Consider the following 21,759-nt stretch of genomic DNA (forward strand, 5'->3'; position numbering starts at 1 on the left):
TTGTCCTAACATTAGTTGTTTCATTAATTTGCAACAATGGTTCACACGAAGCCTTTAATCACAACATCCAGAGTAGCTAGCTGCCTTCTTACAAAACATAACACTTGCCGAGTCCAACATATGAAAGCAACAGACAGATAAGGGACGGCATCAAAACATTCACCGGTCAAACAATTAGCGATATGGCATTGCACCAACAAATGGGTAGAGTGAAGAAACAGGCATGGATGACGCAGCCACCCTGCTTGAGGTTGCATGGTCAGGGTTGTAGAGCTCATCGTCAGCAGCACGATCTGTCTGTGGAGCCAGTCCTCCCTCCCTCGATGTTACAGTGTCATAGTCCCTTGCAAGGAGGGGATCACTTGGAATTATCTCAGGCACCATCCTATAACGAATCCTGATGCAGAAGAACTTCAGTTGGCATCAAGAATATCAAAGCAAACAAAACACAAAAATATTAATATCAATCAATGTCATCTATAGTATTTCCAGTCTAAGAGCACAGGTCATGAGAGGTAATCAATCTGGCAGTCACAAAATAATCAGAAAACCCAGAAGGTACAAAAGAATCTTTAGTAATTGCTAGGATCTTAAAATTGTTCCAAGTGTTTATGATCTAAAATTGTGCTGAGAGGAAAGAGATCTATAGGAAACAGCACAAGCACAAACATAAAGCATGAATCAAGCACGTTTGCCATCACCGGCAATGTCTCCAAACAATTACTTACCTTGCAGATGGAACAGGATTTTCTGGATAATAAGCTCGCACAGACTCCACTTGATATTGATCAGTTGATGATGCTTGATAATATGGATCGGCTAGAGGTGCTGGACAATATGGATCAGCTGGAGGTGCCCGATAATACGGATCAGCTGGAGGGGCCCGATAATAAGAATCAGCTGGAGGTGCCCCATAACACGGATCAACTGGAGGGGCCCGATGATAAGAATCAGCTGGAGGGGCCCGATAATAAGAATCAGCTGGAGGTGCCCGATAATACGGTTCAGCTGGAGGGGCCCGATAATAAGAATCAGCTGGAGGTGCCCGATAAGACGGATCAGCTGGAGGGGCCCGATAATAAGAATCAGCTGGAGGTGCCCGATAAGACGGATCAGCTGGAGGTGCCTGATAAGATGGATCAGCTAGAGGTGCCTGATAAGAAGGATCAGCTGGAGGTGCGACTGGGGGTGCTCGATATGATGGATTGGCTGGTGGTGCCCGATAAGATGGATCGGGTGGAGGTGCCCGATAAGATGGTTCGGCTGGAGGTGCCCGAGAATATGGATCAGCTGGAGGTGCCCGGTGATATGAATCAGCTGGTGGTGCCAGATAATACGACTTGGCTGGAGGTGCCGGAAAATATGACGCGACTGGAGGCACCGGGTAATATGGATCAGCAGCGGGCTCAAAAGATGAAAGCACACGTCCAGGTTCAACTGCAGGAACTACTCGGAGACGTGCATAGGGACCGCTGGCAGAAAGAGGAACTTGAGAGATGTAGCGCCGCTCAGGAGTTGGAGTACGTGCCAAATATTGTGACCCATTTGGATCCGCAGGAGGTAAATAATGAGCCGGGGATCGGTGATTCTCAACATAATGAATGGCAGGTGCAGGCTCAGGTGGCAGAGTAACAGGACGGAACAACGACAACAATTTATGGACCTGAATTTCAATTCAAAGAGGAACAAAAAAATGCAGTCTATCACCAAATAATGTGGAACATAGACATGTAACAGTACCTTCAAGAAAAGAAAATATAGAACGCTGTAAAGTACCTGTTTTGAATTCAGTTGTGGGGTAAACTTGCCCTTAAAGTTATAATTATCTCTAATAGCAAGTTTAAATGTAGCTTCAGGAAGAGGAAGGCAATCCTTATCAATCTTGAATTTCACCTACAATGAAACAAAAGCAAGTAATTGCTATAAGCTTAAAAAATGAATGTTTAAGATTTAATCTCCTGCTCGATGAGTGGCCATGAAGAAATAAATAACTCCAAACTTTAAAAAAAATGATAAGGCTTATTATGGTTTGCTCATGAACCCATGTTGACACAAGCAGATCAGACATATTGCATAGAATTTCTACGACAAAAACTTTCATATCTATAGAATTTCTAAAATCAATAATTTATTGGAAACGGATGAAAAGTGTGAGCGGAAAGGAATGAAAAGTATAAATCAAATACAAAAAGAGAATGCCCATGATATACATGGGCCCCAATGAGGTTGTATGCTGTGTCACCTTGGAAACTGATTTGTTTTTTGGCTAAAATAATGAAACTAAACAATAAAAAATAAAAGGGGGAAATGCTAAAAAATCTACATGTGCACAAATCTTTCCTTCTTGTTCCAATAATTCTGCAGCCGCCTTCTTATCTAGCAAAGTTTATTTTTTTATCCTTATTTTAGCATATTGTTATAATCACAAAAACTTCTTACTTTGGATGTTATCAAAATGAGCAACTTACCTACCTGTTGAGGCATCAGCCAAAAGAATCCAGGTTTAGTATGCTTTGCATCTGAGACACCAAGTACTTTTATACAGTAAATCATGCCTCATTGACTTTCATACTCCATAAAATCGGAACTGGGATCAGGATCTACCAAAATAATTATATAAATGCAAGTTACTACTGATATACATAATTAGTTAATAACATATAATTATGTTGTACATAGTTACATAAATCATCAACCAATAATGCACATTTTCCTACACATGACTATCTGTGTTCATGAATATAGCTATATATTATTATATAGATACATATAACATTATTTACAATTTATATATTAACATGCTTGATAATGACTGGAGAGTGGCCGCCAGAGAAGTAGAAATTAAGCATACGGTGACCAGCAAGCGAGCAGCAAACAGGTTGATGTAAATCTTCTGCTTCCGCTCCTTTGGAGCCCTTCTCCCTGCTCAACTCTTCCAGCCCCCCTCATCTTCCTCTCTGTCTCTCCTTTCTCATATTTTATTTGATTTACCCCTCCCTCTTTCTCTCCTCTTTCTTCCTATTCTTCTCTTCTTTCTTTTCCAATCTTTACTTGATCTGAATCCAGTTTGGCAACAAGTAGGTTGACAAGATTTCAAGACGGAATCGATTGGAATTATTTCTAGATCATCAGAATTGACTAAATATGAAACAAATCAACCGATCCTGAGGAGTTCCAACCACCTAGGTCCATTTATCATCCTGAGAACTGTAGATTTCTTGGATTGAGAAGCCTAATCCGAATCCAAAAATCAGACAACCAGGATCAGAATCAGCCGATTTTAAAAACTAATGTGACCTTTCATGTAGTTGACATTTCAGCCAAAAACATGAGACTCAATCACCCTCATATTTTAATGCGTAAAAAATTATTCCAACTATCTTTATCAGCAATCTACAGTGATATCTAACACCAAGACCGCATAAAAAAGACAAGCATCTCTCCCTACTATCTCAAGCAATGTTCAGATTTTTAGTTACTGTAAAACCAGTCAATCATATACCGGTCATCTAGTCTTCCAACATGCAGATAATTTCTCTACAGGCTGCTGTCTACTGACGCAGCAAATATGAAGAAACCCGAGAATCAAAGTTGTATAGGCTGTCTTAAACGTCAAAAACACTGACATACCAAAAAGCAGCTAAAGAGGGAGCGGAGCACTCCAGAACTTGAGTTACCTGAGCTGGGAAACCCCCTCTAAATGCGTCCGGTTCCAAGTCCATCCCTCCCTGACAGGCCGCTCTGTAGACCCCGTAAAGAAGCTTCAGGTCGTAATCATAGAGGAAAAGCTTGGTGCCACGCTTGATCTTCTCGACTAACTCTTTCTTTCCTTTGGGCAGTCCAAAGACCTGGTACCGGTAACACTCGGGCTTCGTCCCGCCGCTGCACATAAAGATGAACCCCGAGCTCTTCTCTACGGGCACCTGCTGTTTCTTACCCTCAGGCGCGCTATTATTAGCAGCGGGTGAAGCCGTAGACGCCGAGGCAGGTGCTGCAACTGCACCTTTGTTCTTCTTCTTCTTCTTATCATTTTTCTTTATCTTCTTTAAAGGAGGTGGAGGAGCGGATGATGCCGCCGCTTCTCCATTCTTCGACTTCTTTTTCTTTTTCGCCATCGCTATAGCATACGTGGTCGTCAAGAAACCAAATCAAATGACGCTGAGATCGGCGATTCTTTCCATCCTATGCAAACCACAACATCGATTTAAAAAACGGCTCTATAAAACCCTAAATTGGAGAAGAACGTAAACCCTAATCATAACGAAGAAGGAAAAAACAATGTGAACCAAAACGATTCAAATTGTTGGAAGCATGAGAGAAGGAAGGAACGTAAAGAACGCGCGCGCGGGCGCACGATCTGAGATGATCGGAAAGGGGCCGAACATGGCAGACTGGCGACGGGGGAACTATATAGCAGGGATGAGGCGATGAACGGCTGCGAGTGGCCGAGCTGGCAACGGATGGAAGCCACGTGTATCCACTCCCCGTCGCCGGCCTGCCGAAGCCCTAAGAAATCGAGCGCGTACTGACGAAAACCCTTCGCAATTAAGAACCTATTTGCGGGTTCGGAGTTCGAAACGGATCGGATGCATATATGCCACCCCGAGCAGGTGACCTCCCGGTTTCGGATCTTAAACCCTGTGATCACAAGTCCTCGTGGGGCCATGGCTTGCAAACAATAAGAAAAGTAGTACATCAAGAAACCCGTAATAACGCCAACCCCAGTAGCAGTTAAAAGAGGGCAGAAATGATGTGTGCGAGTCAAGTAAAACATTGGAAGATCCATTAACTTCAACGCATGATGGTGAACCATCTTGTACGAGGTGGGTAAAAGATCAAACTAATGGACGACAACACGCATATAGTGTGTGAATCACAATTCTGGACATTGTCATGCCTCCTGTCAAGCAGCCGAAGGCAAACTAAAAGCATTGGTGGCAAAAAATCATCAATCAAGTAGATATAGTAGCAAACTTTATTAAATGAGCATCAAAAGTAGTCTTTTGTGGGCATGCTCAAATATAATTTTCAAGCAAGCCACATACCAGAAAGAGTCTGCACCTCCTGCACATGAAATCTTTTATCCTCGACAGCAAAGTATGTCAATCAGCACCAATTGCAGATTTACAGGAACAATTAACTAGAAAACATGTTTGTTGAATATTCAGGAGAAAACACAAATCAAAAAGAAATTTATGAACATCGGATGAGGCATAAGATATGTAGCTTTGCATGACATTGAGAAAAATGTTCTCTGGATAGGCATAGGATATTTATGAGATATGTAGCTTTGCATGACACAGAAAAATGTTCAGTGGATACGCATAGGATACACCACAAGAAGCCTGATGCTGCTGTTATATAGTCTAAAACCTGAAAACTATTACTTGAAATTTAACTCTCATGAGTCGCATAAAAGACGATGGCTGATAATTGCATGAGATTGAATTTAGCGTTGCTTGGCAGCACGAGAAGGTCCCAAGTAATTAGTAACCAACCCCATGACTCCAAACCTGGCAAAAGTTTAAAAGTAATTAGTTTGATATTGGCAAAACATCATGGAAGCTGTGGTTGCTACATCAGTCATCAATTGATATTCACACAATGCAACATTTTGCATATCTGATACCATTGGCAAAACCAATGACCAGTGATTTAAGAAGAGGAGCACTCGATCCAAACAGTCACTTACATAAAAGCCATAGATAACTGTTTAAAATCATTCTCAAAATTCTTCATGTTTGCAAGGGACTGAGCACAAAAGATGATCGCCAGCCACGAACAGAGCTTGTACTGCAGAGAAAGAAAAATTCATTACTGTGAAGTATACATGTAATAACTAGTCATGAATATCTCATAATTTGTCGCTTCTTCAACAAAAATGATCATGATCGCAGAAATCATGATTATGAGCAATCAAGCTTGGGCCCCTTGCTGGGGAGAGAAAAGGAAGAAAGATGGTATGAACTACGGAAGCACCAAATAACAAAACACAAACGCTATAATGACAATATTTATGAGTTTAAAAGTTCTGTCTCGATTTTTATAAATGATAAAGTACAGCAATTATATAAATCATCCTAGATTGAATAGAGCATACAAAATATGGTCTTGTATATGTATTTGATATACAATGACGATATGACACATATGCCCTTAATATGGAGAAAACTAGTATATGCCAATGACATATGGTAGATACCCAAGAAAGTATTTGGACCCTTTTAAAATCTCCTAATGATATTTTTATTATAATATTTCAGCTTAATTTGACATTTTGCTTATCACCATGAGCTAGGAAACCATGACATGTTGATCTGCTAGATGGTTGATATTCTCAACCACCACACCTAAGGTAAATTGTACCTACAATTCTATCGTTCCCAACTAAGCATTTAAGAAGTTTAATTTTTCATCTGACACTAACACTTAAAAGCAATGTACTTTACATCTAAATTGTTCCATTGATAGAATAAAGAACATAAAGAACATCATGCAAATGGTCCAATGATCATAATATAATTTCAGCTCAATAAAGCACATAAGTTACATGTTTAACTAATTCATTTGTGAAAGATTAATTCAAGACAAAATTTCACAAATTGATCCTTTCATAATTCCCTACGTACTAAGGCAATGTATACTTGTAAAAGCACTCTGTCAGCTCGAAATCAAGGCTCTTTGTACCTAATTAATCTCTTTTAGTAATTTTTTCTTATATTACACACAACTACTAGTGGAATCTCAACCACTAGAGAGCCCAAAATGGATGAAATTAAAGGTCAACAATTGTGGTTGATTGTGAAATCATTTCAATTAGGCAGACAAATAATATAAGATGATCAAATATGATCCTAAGCCTTCATCCATGCCCAAGAATTAGAATACCTGGGCTCGAATCCCGCCTTCGAGACTTACCATTTATGAAAAGAAAAAAAAATTCAGAATACTGCCAATCTAGGGCATCAACATCTTTAAGAGGAAGAATACATCCCAAGCCTTTATCTACTCCTAAATTATTTGTTTTTATGTAATTGGTTGAGAGGAAGAAGAAAAAAGCAAAATGGCCAATTTTGACTGGTCCAGAATTGTGTGGTCTAAAGGTCAAAACTCATAGCTAAGTATGAGAAATGAGACCATTTTGTTTACCATCAGTAATTGATATTACACGGTCAGATGTCATTTTCAGCCTTTCTTCCCATGAACAAGGATCAGGGTGTCCTACCTCGATTCAGGGCATCAATGACCAGATTCTAACTCCCTTTAAGAAGGGTTTTTCAACAACGCGGAGAAAAAAACAATCCCTTTGTGCTCATCAACGAAATTCCTTTCGTATGAAAGGAATGCCGCAATTTCAACCATCACCAACTCATCCACTTGTGTGGAACCACCAGCCGTCTGTGCTCATCGATCGATTCATCAAATAGATTTAGTATTACGATTGAATAACACCAAAAACTACGCATAAAATTTCAGATCTAATGCCATAAATAGCTAATACGTAATAGAGAGAGAGAGAGAGAGAGAGAGAGAGAGAGAGAGAGAGAGAGAGAGAGAAAAGGAAAAGAAGAAATACGCGCAACGTGACGCCGACGACGCCGAAGACGACGGCGAGGAATCCGGCGTAGTCGATGGGGAGATCCTGCGGCGACAAGGTGGGAGGGACGTAGGGCTTCGCGGCGGACGGCAGCCTCGGATCGTTCGCGGAAGAGCTGGTCGTCTCCTTCATCGCGGCTCGCTCTCCTCCCGTCGCCGGTTAGCCTTTTCCTGTCCGAGATCTCGATACAAAGCGCCCAAACCGATCCGCACGCGATGGGCGTAATGTAACTAACCCCAGCTTAATAGGTGAGCCCAATAACGCCGGTCCACAACCTCGAACCCACCCGGCCCGAGCCGTGCACGTGGCACCATCTGACCCGAGAGTAATAGATGATGACTAAACGTACGATGAAGCCTTTACTAATAATGCATAATACTAATAGTTTTTGGTCGAACAAAGAAGCATTAACTAATACGAATGGGCATCTATCCTAAATCTATAAACTAGTCAACCACATAGCACAAAGTTTCTCTCTTACATAAAACAATTATCACATATTCCTCTTATAATATCATCTTATATACACAACTAAAGAAGACACGTTTTCTATGCTACTTGTGATCTAAAGACTGATGATGCAAATGCGAAATTTCGAAAGGTTGAAGCATAAAACAGCACTCCTTGTGAACTTTTTTTCCTTCTTTTTGGGTAGAAATTTTCACCCTCTAAATGAACTGCTTATTATTTTTATGAATGTACTACTAACTTCATGAGGATTGGGATTGGGATTGGGATCTTAAGAAGTAATCCTACATGAGGATGTTCTAACTATTTCTTTTACCTTCTTGGATGACCACTTCAGCTGTCCTCTAGCATGAAATTGTTTGTAGATTGACTCGACATAGCTTCGTAAACACTCACTCCTATTAGAGCAACCGCAGCTGTCCCAAAAGATTGTGTGTAGATGTTCTGCAAAGCAGGAGATTATTTTAATACATAAAAGCATAGCAGTCCCAAAGGATTAAAAGTCATAACCTCCGTTCGATTTATTTTAACACATAAAATATTTGACACCGGACTCATTTATCTAAAATTAAGGATTCAAAATCTCATCTAACATATTTTCTTTATAAAATATTCAAGTTATACTTAAGTGTAATTAATTAAGAATAATTAACAACAACAATAACACCAAGCTGTTATCTCCACCAAATCCGGTTCCACCGAAAATACAAAGTAATCGATTAAGGTGCTGATAGCCTATCGGCTAAAACTCATATCCACAAACGATAAAAATATTAAGCTAACTTTCTCAGATACTATAAACAAAAAAAATTGAAGCATTATCAAATTATGTAACGCACGTCAAATACAAGTTAGAAAAGAAAGAATAAATTGCAACAAACAACAAGATCAAAAAGATTCAGAACACTTCAAAATTCATGATATATAGACATGTACAATGATATAACAGACAAGGTGCCGGGGATAGATCTCAACACTCACAACACAGCTCCAAAAAATTTAGCAGAACCCTGTACAAATAATGGGCTTTGGACTCAACATGCAAAAACAGAAAGGAGAGGAAATATGGAGGTCTTCCGAAACCGCAAAAGTCCCCTTGAAATCTCTGTACATTGTTATTTCCCTCCAACGGCAGTTCAAAATCTTGAGGCCCTCACAGCTCCTTTCACAATTTGACTTCCACTGATAACACAAGAAAATTGGAAGCCCCTTCCTCGGTATCGCACTCCAAAATAGAATCCAAGGGCGACCACGACCCACCATATTGCAGGAGTAATTGCTAGACACTAGTCAACAATATATATATATATATATATATATATATATATATATATAAAGAGAGAGAGAGAGAGAGAGAGAGAGAGAGAGAGAGAGAGAGAGAAACCAGATTGTGTTTCAAGTTTGGACTCAAAGTCAGTACCACCTAGCATAGGTGGCTTGGGTCACTCTGAATCCTTTGTAGATCCTGGAGCAGCACTCACAACGCAAGAAGCTTCTCCATTTGTGGAGGTGGACAGACATCCCTGATGGTTCTCTTCGCCACCACTGACAGTCCTCGAGCTGCCCGACCTTGACCTGATACTGGTGCCCACAGGGAAGGGCTCCTACAATAAAAACCTAAACACATAAAAATACCATACCAAGAAACTGCAATACAAAAGACTGACCAGGCATAATATGACATATTCAGGCCTGCAGCATGAATTCTTCTTTAATACACATAACATGGAGTATATGACTTAGAAGGTAGATGTATTTTCGGATTTTCCAACATTAAATGTGTTTATCAAGCAGCATCAGAAGGATACTGGTTATAATGCTTGCTACGAGGCTGAGATAGCTTATAAGTTGTTCAGTATACTTCAATATGGTTCATAGGTAGGAACCAACTATATGAGTTTGCCCTGATATTAGACATCGGAAGATACAAACATGATAAAGAAAAATGGCCAGACCCTTCCTCTTCCCTGGTTTTCCAGTTTTTATATGAAAACCAATGATGTTTTACCCCCTTAATTTTCAATCTAAAGTTCCTTGTCCCTCTTTTAGTTTTCTGTTTTCTCCATATAGAGTTTTAAAATGACTTTGCTCAAATTATGGGGATAGCATGCAGTAAACTAATGTCCTATATGGACATTTTAGTTACGATGCATGATGATTAGAGCATCTAAATAGAGAAATATATTGACAGAAAATTATCATTATAGATCGCAAACTAGATGATGGAGTTCTTAAGAAGCACAGACAACAACAGAGCACATTATTAACGGAAGTTCATTCCTGAGTACAAGTTTTTTTCAGATCTTCACAATTAATATGATTAGAAGAGGAAGGATGATACTGCCATTGCTAAACTGTTGTTTTAAAATTTTAATTATTAAATATCAGCTTATAGTTCCATTTAACTTTTCAATAAAGAGTAATTGTCTAACTTAAATAATTGTGGCTTCAGCTTCATTTGAGCATGTCTGGAATCTGGAGCATATTAGACCATCATAAAATAAAGGCATCTATTATTTTTGCTAATAATTAGATGGAACTCTATCAAATTACCAAGAGTTTGCCATATAAGTGACTGTCCTTATGGCTCTTGCTCAATTACATTGGTAGAAAGAACAAAACTGTCTAGCAGAGGAAGGAGCTGACGATTTTGCAGGATGTATCTCATAATTCGAAAAGGTTACTAGTGATTGATACAAGTTTATAAGTTGAGTTGGTCAAGTAGGTTACTATTATATGTGACATGCTTATGGTTAAGTCACATACTATTATATGTGACAAGTCAATAATATTCTTTTCCTGAGTTCGCTGGAGAACTCATTTGTTTTTATCATTTTGTTAAATACTTGTCTTCTCAATGATGAGTATTTATATACTTTATTTAATCAGAAGTTTCATTCACCTAATTTTTTATGCAAATACAATCGAACAAGAAGGTCTCAGACTATGGTTGAGATCTACGCTTATTGTCCTCAAATAGATTTTGTTGCTACCCTTGAGTGAAATCTTGGCCCTAACACTGCTCAAGAACGGACTCTGGCAGAAAGACAACATCTTTTATATAATAGAATGAAAGTCAAAGTATGTTAGTTCTGCTATAGCAAAAGATTATGACAATGGAAGGGACAATGTGGTCAACATATTTTGTTAGTAATGTCTTTGAAGAGACATTCTGCTGGTTCCTATGCACAGTCAAACAGTCAGGGGTTCGAAAAAAGAAAATTAAATATGTTATGTAATTATTAAACGAAAAAAATAAAAATATTGTATGTGTCTGTCGCACAAATGTTATGTAATTATTAAACGAAAAAAATAAAAATATTGTATGTGTCTGTCGCACAAATGTTATGTAATTATTAAACGAAATAATAAAATAAAATAAACATATTTTGTTAATCATGCCAATTTTTTGTCAACACAACCCACCAATAAAATTTCAGGATAAACCACCAGCAATCAACGACACAGGATAAGAGAGAAATCTGAATGATGAAAATAATAGTGCATTGATGCTTCATACCTGATCCCCAGCATTAGGACCATCTGTATGGAAGAGGATAGGACGACAACGCTTATCTTCATTCATCAGACTTGAGTTCTGGAAATGAGCAATAAGAGCCATTTTCCCTTGTATTCTGGCATATGCAAGTGATGCCACCTTTTCGCTGTTAAACTTCTCCCACTTCTTACCATTAAATGACTGCAGAAGATCCAACATTTTAGCAACTCACAACTTAAAATTTGGAAAATGAGTTGCTCATGCAACACTAAATAAACAGAATGATGATTCAAGGAAGCAAAAGTACACAGATAAAAGATGATTCCAGATAGTTCCCTCAAAAGACAATTTAATACCTTACCAATAAGTAGGTAAGAACTTGGGTGAAAAAGCTAACTGATGGAAGCATCTTGAACATGTTAAAGATGTATAATAAGTATTATACTTATATTTAATGGATAGTCCAACCTATTTCTTCAGTGGCTTAATCCATGAGAAGAAACAAACCTGATAGAACCGAATAATATGCTGAGGATTGATCATGTTTATAAACGCATAACCAACATTGCATTTGTTCTGAAAAATAGAAGGGTGAACATATTCCATTAGTTGATCAATGGTGGAGGCTAATATACACAGCAACAGGGAGTCATATAAAAGATGCTATTGTACCTTGAAATCAATTGGTAAATAAATAAAGTCGTAAGTTCCTCGATGGTTTTCATCAATAGCAGCCAACAGCATCTTAGATGTATACCTATATAAATCAATTGGTAACAAGTAAATATGTTTCATCCACAGCCAAAAAGAAAGAAAATGCAGATAAAGGGAAGAATTCAACATACTTGTTGGGGATGTTTTTTATCATTAGTGTTGTTCGAGAGTCTTCACCGCATATAATGCTTTCAATGTCAAGTTCATACTGCTTTTTATTATCACACTGATTAGTATTTGTGTCATTTCGTCGGTTCTTGATCCGGTCAGGACCATCAAATGAAGCAGGCATGTGGACAACTGGATGCCTTCCATGGAACATCTGACCCCTTTGCTGCGGTGAGGCAATTCCAACATGTGCGGGAGAAATACAAGGGTCCAGACAGTTACCACCAGAGTGAGAAAAGATGTTACAAGAAGCAAGTTCTAGTGATTTCAACTGAGAAATTGTAGAAAGCCCCATACTTCCAAGAGATGCAGGATGAAAAGCAGGAGGTTTAATGGAATCCCCAGAATAGGCAGGCCTCCTATTCCAAAGTGATGGATCGACTGAAGGTGCTGAACCAACATGATGGTGTAATGGAAGAACTGTGTTTAGCGTATGAGAATGTGCTCTAGGAATTCCATGAATCTGAGATGGGTGGTGAGCTGGAATATTGCTTATAAATGGAGAATTTGACCATAACATTGTGCTAGGGGTTTTTTGGTGGTATGCATTTGTATCATTCCAAACATGCTGATGCCCGTGAAGAGGACAGCTTCCATTTGAGGAGACACCAAAAGCTGAAATTAATTGAATGAATTAGCTCATTACCAAGCAAACAATAAAGGGAAATGGATCTCAAAAAAAAAAAAAATCACAAATCTCAAAACTACCAGCATTCACTATATGTCATCAGAATATCAAGAAAGTATGATGCACCATTAGTTACCATAAGCTATTTCCAACTTTGAAAAAAGGTAATGACCATATATAAATGTGAATAACAGTAATTTGACCACATGAAACTCAGTTCGACTTGGTACCTTCATTAGGATCAAAAGAATGCCTCTCAAAGCTACCGGAGCCTAATTTGTGTAGTTGCCTTTTATCAATTCCTTCAGACGGTCTAGAGATGACACCAATACCCACGGGTGACATAGTATTTGAGTTGTAAGGAAAAAAATTAGTTACTCCATTGTGATATTCTGAAACGGAGTGAGGATGGAAACCAGCAATGCCTTGAAATCCAAAATTCATCTGGCCCATTGAATGGTTGACATCAGCATGAGTGGCTTGATTGGTATGATCACTGATAGATGTAATCTTTACAGGGGGAGATAAATTCTGTGGCACACTAGATGAGATTCCATGGAATGTGGCCCCCATAAGTGGGGTAAATGGTGCCCGAACCGCCGAGTTTAAACCCTGGATAGCTCCATTTTCAAGACTGTTGGGTATTATTGTTCCCAGAGAGGATAAACCTGAAAATTTTGGCATGCATTAGGTCACCTTCATAGGTCAAAAGCATAACCTGACATGAGAAATACAAGGCACAACTAGCAGCATGTCCCTTGAAATGAAAAACTCACAAATATCATACCAAAGCACCCAGGGAGAGAGTTCTTAGGGCTTCCCTGCCAGCATCCAGTTAATTCTTCCTGCACCAATTCCGGAGATAACTGTTGCATCAAGCTGCTGGTAAAGAAATATTTGTCACTGATTAATAAGCCAAAGAGAGATATAAATTCAAACATCAAATTTTAGTAGGATAAGCCATGACAATACAATTTGTGCTGTCTTCAACCCTCAGGTTCCGCCAATAGTAATAAAGCATAATCTTTCTAGGGAAATGTCCATGAGAGAAGCACATTTAGAATCAAATACCTATAGTAGATATATGTGGCTCCTATTGTGAAAGCAATACAGAATACTGACAATATCACAGAATAAAAATTCGAATTCCTCAAATATTGGCCCTATTTTTTAGTAAATAAAAAATATTATATGCCCTGAGAAACACACAACTCTGAACTTGAATCACTGGGATCTTCTCTAAGATGCCAACATAAATAAATATAACTACACAAGGAGAGCCAGAATTTATCACTAGGGAATCCAGAAGTAACTAGACAACTATTCAAATACCATTTTAAAAATATTGATATGTTCTTCTAGATCAATAATTATTAGAAGCCTTAGAAAGAAATTATCATTTAGAAAGCTAACTACAACAAACTGTTAAAGACTAATTTCCTATGAAAAATAAGAGATTAACTGTAGATGAACACAAATAATGAAAAAAAAAAGATAATTTATTGTTACTATTGAAAAGGAGAATAATAGAAGTGATCTAAATTTAATAGTTATGCAGAGAAAAAAACATAATTTAGAAAATAAGATATGTTATATTGTAAGAGAAGATAATTTGTCTGAAGCTTCAGTATAAATTTTCTCTCCAAAATTATGCTAATATATTCAAAAATAAGTTCTAATAATTGGCAATATAAACTATGCTTACATCAAACAAAAACTCTAGCGATTTTTGCGAGTTTATCTAACTAACGACCATGATTAAGTGCATTTTGGCCTCCAAATTCTTTGATGTAATGGCTAATATCATTGTCGTCATCTGACCATTGTATGTTTTCCTACACTGGGTTGACATGGAAAAAGGTCTATAGACAGGCTACCTCTGCCATCTTATATGCACTACCAATACATAGATTCAAAAGGAGCTCCCTAACCTTCAGAGATGTGAGCCCTTTTTTTTTGTAGATTGATCAGTGATTGGACCCTTGATGTCCCGTGATATTCATGTCATAGGCAATTAAAGTCATAACTTCAATAATTTTTACATGCTGTATAATATAATGTGTTCTAATAATGATCAAAATGCCAGTCTATTATAAATTGCTTCCTCAATCCTGCACAATGGTGTTGATATAATCTTCTCGTGAAAAGAATATAAGCTTCAGAAGGGTAAAACACTATTCATTAGTAGGCTTATCGGCCGACCCTTGATCATGAAAGCTCACTTGAATCCTAGAGTAGTCTATAAAAGGAAGACCAACGAAAAAGATGGATTCACATTTAAAAATTTGATGAACTTCAAATATAAACATACACATACAATTCAAGAAAATGACATAACCTAGATCAAACACCAAGTTTCTAGTAATTCAAATTAATCAACAACGGTTGCAATCACATGAATCAGAGCTGAGTTGCTGACACAACATAAAAAAGAACTTAAAAGAATGACTATTTAAAGCTCAAAAGTGAAAAATAAAGATAATGTTCAACCCGATTCTACTTAAGAACATTAATAACAATGATAATACAAAATTACAAATTAAGACAAAAATACTGCAGGAAATTAAATGGAGTTATAAATAACCATTTCCATGTTATTTCCAAACATCATCAACTAAAGAAAAATATTCAGAGGCTAAGTTTGCTACAGTTACATATCTAGAAATGTGGGAGCAAAAGTGAGTTTGTTTGTATAGTACCACCGTCTTGCACCTCCAGCACGGCTAGGCTCAAGCTTAATTTTCTTGCCAGCAATATCACTCCTATTTAGGGCACGAAGAGCAGCTTCAGCGGCTCTAACATCATAAAATTCGATGAATTTGTGATGATGTTTGTGTGGAGTTTCACGTATCTATAAGATCAAATTCAAGATTAACATTAATATCAACTTTACCATTACATGAAGAAAAAAACTTGAGATTAGTACCAAAGCCATGACATTATGAGAGCACAAGAGCTACATCACCTCCTTGATCTCACCATAGATACCAAATATCTGACGGAGATCATCTCTTGTAACAGAGGAATCAAGGTTGAATACCACAAGAGTACCCTGATTCATATCCTTATCCGAAGGATTGTCCTAATATCACATATGTATGTCACTACAAGAAAATTTGTAATTCATAGACATTTACAGATGTCATAGGAAATAGCTGAAATAAAGGTGCATCCCTGCCTTGCAAGAGGTATGTGAAGTTCTTAGTATGGTTGGACCTTCACAATAACATTCTTGGCAAGCAATAAAATGACAGTGTAAAGATGACAAGAAATATCATGATAATAAGAACAGGACTTTTTCCATTTTCCCTGAGTGAAGTTGAAGAAAAAGAAAATAAAATTCTCAGTTTCACCACCAAATAAGAATTGAGATCCTGTTAGAATCAACATTACTTACAGTGACATCATTATTTGTCCATTTATATAAAATATAAAGTCTGTACAAAATTATAATTAAATATGTGCAATCTATATTTTTTAATAAATGTGTCCATATAAAATATACAGTCATATACGATATAAATTTTTTATTTGCTGAATGGTGGACATAGATCCAGTTAGGTTCAGAATGGAGATTACCTTACAACTGATCATAACCAAACCCTTTGCACAATTGAGTACAGATATGTTATGTTATTTACACACAATTTGTTGAACTGTTACTTAGCCTTAAGCTCAACTTTTATACCAGCAGAAGCACCATCATAGATTGCAAAAGGGAAACCAATTTGGATCTCTGGTGTTTATGAGGCATGTGAATTAGTTGATTGCATGTCTATGCTGGTTCAGATCCATCTCAGCTAAATTCAACCAAGGTCATTGCCAAAAATCTTGAGCAACTGATAAAGAAGCCAGACAATGAAGATAGGCTCATTTAGCTTCATATGCTTCATACATCGACACAAAAGTGGTTTGCAGTAGACCAATTCGGATTTTATTCCAGATTATGTTAGGTTAACCATGGACCAGGAAGTACAGTCCAGTGTATGAACTATACTTGCATAAGTATGAGGACAATCACAATTGATGATTTCTATTATTCATGACTTACTTTTGAAGGTTTCCTCAATAAAATAGGTGATAGGTTATACAAATTATATCACATCTCCATTTGGTACTATTGTACATTCAAACATTCAGGTTCTCAACATTTTTCTAACCATCAATTGGTTCATATTAGTTTTCAAAAGACCTCATAAAAAATAAGAGAGCAGGAGATATTAAAAAATAATCTGAAAGGGCTGGTTAGAGGATCAACGTAGTCCTAGAACCTGTAATGAACTGCAACGCCATTACCATTTAAAAGACAAGTCATGAAATTGTTACCTTTGGAATAGAGAAGTGAATATCCAGTTTCCGACGCCTCAATGGCTTGTTTTGAAGTGCTCGCATTGCATTTCGTGCTGCCCTTATGTCATAGTAAGATATCATAACAAAACCACGATGTTTACAAGTGGTGTAGAGCATGCGTATGTCCCCATATTGCTGAAGAGATCAAGAAGATTAGAATCAGATCTTAAGAAATCTATGGACACTCTCAAAACCACTAAATCAAAGAATTACCAAGAAAGAAGAATCAGATTAAGTAAAAACGCACCTCAAACAAAGCCCGCAGTTCTCCATCCTCAACATTGCTGTTGATATTTCTAACAAAAAGTGTTCTAGAAGGATGTTCACCGTATGGGTGTTCACCAGCAAATGGGCCATTTGGTTCTTCTTGTTGACCATTAGATGTCCCTCCCCAAACAGATTCAGATGTTCTGTTGCCATTGATATTATCATCAGATTCCAGTTCCATACCACCACCACTGTAAAATATGTCATCATCAATATCATTCCCATTGCTGGGTCGACCAATATATCCAATATTGTCAATCACACCAGACACCAAGTCATCATCATCATCAGGAAGGAGATTCCCAATAGTTTGAGCTTCAATTTCCTCCATGGATTCAAAAGGCTCATCTTCACCAGAGTTCGAGTTAACTGAATTAATAGACTGATCCAAGGGAACAATGCTTGAAGACAATCTCACTGCCAGGGAATTCAACAATAATAAACATAATCAATCCAAAACAAAAGGTAACCTGCAAAAAAGTTTTATGAGAAAATATAGGATATTTTAACATGTAATTTCTGGAACTTTACTCCAGTAAATTATTCAAACAGAAAACAGCATTAATCTCAGAAGAACTCAGATATCTAGCTAGCAGCATTATCTAAATAAAGTATCAAAGTATAAAACATAGGAGGAAAACAAACATTTTCTGTCGAATATATGTGACAAAGAGCTTGAGAAAAGTCCATTTTCATGGTGTGGTTCACTACGATCCATTAAGTTTCCCTTGCTAAACAAAGGAGGTACAACCAACCGATCAGATTGGGATCTAGAAACATGGTCAGCAACTCTGGCCATGGTAGATATGTTGATCATCCTTTGTGGCCCGACCAGACAATGCTCAAGACTAGATTCAGTCTTCTGGTCCTTGAGAATGCAAGGCTGCGGAAGTCCTAACCACCGTGTGGAGTTTGCTCCAGTCTTATGAAGCTCATCAAATGGAGAAGAAGAAACAGACTTAACCCCAGACATTACTTGTATTCCCTCTGCAGAAGATAAATTGGAATGCACATATTACATATCTGCCATAGTTCAATAGTAGAAACAAATAAAACAATGGACTACAGTTGAACAGCATCTAGAACCAGTTTACTAAGATATAGACAATACACTCTGATTTTATCTGGCAAATACATAGAAGATATCAGGCCAGCATACATTTATCCAACCCGAATGATAGAGAAAGTATGAGATGAATGCTGGCTTCAAGTAGAACTATTTGGTCAGTCCAAAAACCCAAAACTCATCTAAAGGACCCCTCAAAATGTTCATGCTAAACACTGAAAGTGGAGATTGATAAGTGTAGAAATCTCTTAAAATGGTTAGCAGTTGGCAGAATGTTAGGCATGCTTGGAAAGAGTTCCAAGCAATCGGAAGTTGGCCATGCTAATAGAAACTGACGTGATGGGTTAAACCCTCCTATCTCAATCAATGAGATGATTAAGATAGAGATCTTATAGTAATAAATAGATGTTTGGAAACACAACAATATATAGAGCTCTATTGCACAAGGATGCAATGAAAATATATTAGTTTCAAAGCCAAACACTAAACATGATTCATGCATGGAAGTCCTTGCCAAACTAAATATTTGGAAGGAGAAAAAAACAGAACAATTCTTTGATGCGAACTGAAGGAGCCCCACCATTTTTTTTCTCAAAACCCTCGTCGTAACAATGAATTAAAAAATTAAACAACGAGACGACACTAAAAGCAATAAATGACTTGATTCCTGATAAATTGGTGAGTTTCTTAATGTGCAGAAGAGAACTCATCATAGGCCAAAACTAAGGCAATTGTGACCAAAAACGCCTTGAACGAGTGGTCGGATCCCTTTTTATCTCGAAAAGGTTTTAGGCTTAAGTCCTTGTGAAGACAGTGTTCAATTATGTGCGTTTGAAGCTTCAGTAATTCTCAAAAACCAAAAGGAAAAATAGAGAGGCGGTTGCTACCTCAGCAGCAACACGACGTGCGGCTTCTCAGAGAAAAAGAAATATCATGTCTCAGAGTGCAAGCTGAATGGAGATAGCCGCTTCTGATCCATGTTTTTAATTGGCATCCTGCAGCTCCGAACCAAAAGACGCGAGCTAAGTTCAAAATTTAGAAGGTCGGATGTCCCTCACATGGCCCTACCTTTTTCCCCATGCCCTCGGTTGGAGGGCCCTCTCCTTAAAATTCTCCAGATAAAGGATTGACCCCTATCAAGCCAGAAAGGAAAAGAAAACAAAAGAAAGTAAATTCCAACATACAAATAGCCGATGTTCTCGAGATTCAAAAAACAAAGAAAAAAATACAAATCTTTTTCCCGCTGAGAAGATCCCAAACCAAAATTTATGTTTTTAAGGACAAAAGATGAGCGAGATCATCTTAGCAAACCAAATGCCAACAACCGATGAGGCAAAGAGAACTCAGAGAAAACGCATGAGATGAACAGAAATCGAAAGACACAGATAAACCCAGATTAAGTACCTCGAGTCAAGATCCTCACCAATTCCAAGCAGATCGCAGACGAACATCAGAATTCCATCAAAGAACCGACAAAACGAGGTTGACAAGAAGGTTCCTCACCGGATCACCCCGCCTTACCTTCTCGCTCACCAAGAGCCACCGCCGACCGGCACAAAGAGAGCTAGGGCGGAGCAGAAATTAAAGGCAACGACCCCCCCGCACAAGGCAAAGAGGCGGTGGCCAAGGAGAATCCCCTAAGGGATCACCTCGGCATCCGTGCCGTGCGGGAGCATCCAACCCTTCCGATGCCCACCCATCTCCCCTCCGTCCTCTCTTTTTCCCCTCTAACGCAAGCAAGAGCGCCACGCCACGTCCCGCCAGCCGCTACCGAATAAAAAAGTACTATCTTGTCTTCGTATGAATTCGAGATGATCCCCCGAAGTGGGTGCCTCCGCGGGGATCTTGGCGGCTTAAGGCGGGCTGACGCCGGAATTTACAGCGATCCGCCTCTTCCTCCGGCCGGCGAAGGGAGATGAACACGAGATAGAAGAATGAGAGAGACGTAGAAAGTTTGGTATTTAAGGCCTCGGGGGCAGAGAGAGAGAGAGAGAGAGAGAGAATGGTGGGAGCGGGGCGGAGATTAAGGGGGTAAACGGCGAAGAATGAGACGGAAGCGGAGACGGCGCGCCGTTACGGTCCTAACGGCGTCGCCCTCGGTCGCGGGGGTGGGGGTGGGTCGGATCGGCGCGTCTACCGCCTCCAGCAACTGTTGCAGTCAGATTACTAACTTACCCTTCAACGGGGCCGTGGAACGTGCATCATCCTGAGCCCAAAACGAAAATTTTGGGTATCGTAAAAGAGCATAAGTGTCATTTCAATGATCGAACATTCGATGTGGCACTTCGCTGCGGGACATAAGTAGGCTGTTTCCTGTTTTTTCCTGCTAAAGCTGGCCGACCGCTAATTAAAACCCCCGCTCTCTCAGCGGATCCAGAAACCCCAAATCCTACGCTGTCTGTATCAAAAACGGCGGTGGATTCTCCTTGTCGCGGGTCCCGCAGTTAGTCCTTCTCGATGTAGCCACGACGAGATGGAAGTCTGCTTTCTGTTCGTGACGGTACAAAGAATCTCGAGAAGGTAGCGTGAGCGTGATAGGCACGGGAGGCAACAAGCTGTAACGGCGGAAGCCATAACTCTGACTCGCTACCGCCGTCCGATGGGGGACGAAGGGACCAGATCAAATCTCAATTCTATTATGTTGGGTTAAGAGTTTAGTTGCATTGGCTCTGCTGCACGTATCGTTGATATGCGCTACATGTAATGATACCTAAGCAAACTAATCGTAATTATTCCCACTGTCTCATATGATCACATATTTATCGTGCCATGGATTGCAAACAGTGCAACTTGAATTATTTGTAGTACTAAGAATAATAAATTAATTATTTCAACCATTATGGAAGAAAGCATGCAATGTATGAGTCTTAAATACGATGTACGAAAACATATCAACCACTTACTAGTTTCTAGGTGTGTGGATAAAATCTTGTCGTTATGTGGATCAACGAATATGACATTACTATAATCTCCACAAATATTGACAATATATATGAATAGTA

The 21,759-nt window shown here is 38.7% G+C and overlaps 3 protein-coding genes across 16 annotated transcripts; all 3 read right to left on the reverse strand.

The window, feature by feature from the left end:
* LOC103968574 (extensin-2) lies at positions 1-4,615 on the reverse strand. Of its 2 annotated transcripts, none has more exons than XM_018819688.2 (5): positions 4,384-4,615; positions 3,678-4,182; positions 1,777-1,893; positions 729-1,663; positions 1-397 (listed from the first exon to the last, which is right to left on the reverse strand). In XM_018819688.2, the coding sequence occupies exons 2-5, from the start codon at positions 4,113-4,115 to the stop codon at positions 175-177; spliced, it is 1,713 nt and encodes a 570-aa protein (XP_018675233.2). In that variant the 5' UTR covers positions 4,116-4,182; positions 4,384-4,615; the 3' UTR covers positions 1-174. The 2 variants fall into 2 exon arrangements, with proteins under 2 accessions (XP_018675233.2, XP_009380112.2); XM_009381837.3 differs by having other exon boundaries at positions 4,287-4,396.
* A 592-nt stretch (positions 4,616-5,207) lies between these two features.
* LOC135595868 (protein Asterix-like) lies at positions 5,208-7,819 on the reverse strand. The gene is made up of 3 exons (XM_065087310.1): positions 7,577-7,819; positions 5,693-5,793; positions 5,208-5,513 (listed from the first exon to the last, which is right to left on the reverse strand). Exons 1-3 carry the CDS (start codon positions 7,727-7,729, stop codon positions 5,450-5,452), a joined length of 318 nt encoding a protein of 105 aa, XP_064943382.1. The 5' UTR covers positions 7,730-7,819; the 3' UTR covers positions 5,208-5,449.
* Positions 7,820-8,960: 1,141 nt separating this feature from the next.
* Positions 8,961-20,731, reverse strand: LOC103968577 (protein MEI2-like 4). Of its 13 annotated transcripts, none has more exons than XM_018819809.2 (15): positions 20,279-20,730; positions 19,826-19,890; positions 19,645-19,752; positions 18,337-18,678; positions 17,672-18,108; positions 17,401-17,559; positions 16,040-16,156; positions 15,774-15,925; positions 13,862-13,956; positions 13,305-13,742; positions 12,410-13,061; positions 12,237-12,321; positions 12,072-12,140; positions 11,586-11,765; positions 8,961-9,669 (listed from the first exon to the last, which is right to left on the reverse strand). In XM_018819809.2, exons 4-15 carry the CDS (start codon positions 18,662-18,664, stop codon positions 9,508-9,510), a joined length of 2,874 nt encoding a protein of 957 aa, XP_018675354.2. In that variant the 5' UTR covers positions 18,665-18,678; positions 19,645-19,752; positions 19,826-19,890; positions 20,279-20,730; the 3' UTR covers positions 8,961-9,507. The 13 variants fall into 13 exon arrangements, with proteins under 13 accessions (XP_018675354.2, XP_018675353.2, XP_018675351.2 ...); XM_018819808.2 differs by having other exon boundaries at positions 20,181-20,730; XM_018819806.2 differs by having other exon boundaries at positions 20,162-20,730.
* Positions 20,732-21,759: the final 1,028 nt, after the last annotated feature.

The sequence above is a fragment of the Musa acuminata genome, chromosome BXJ1-10, assembly GCF_036884655.1.
Source record: "Musa acuminata AAA Group cultivar baxijiao chromosome BXJ1-10, Cavendish_Baxijiao_AAA, whole genome shotgun sequence".
Taxonomy (NCBI): domain Eukaryota; kingdom Viridiplantae; phylum Streptophyta; class Magnoliopsida; order Zingiberales; family Musaceae; genus Musa; species Musa acuminata.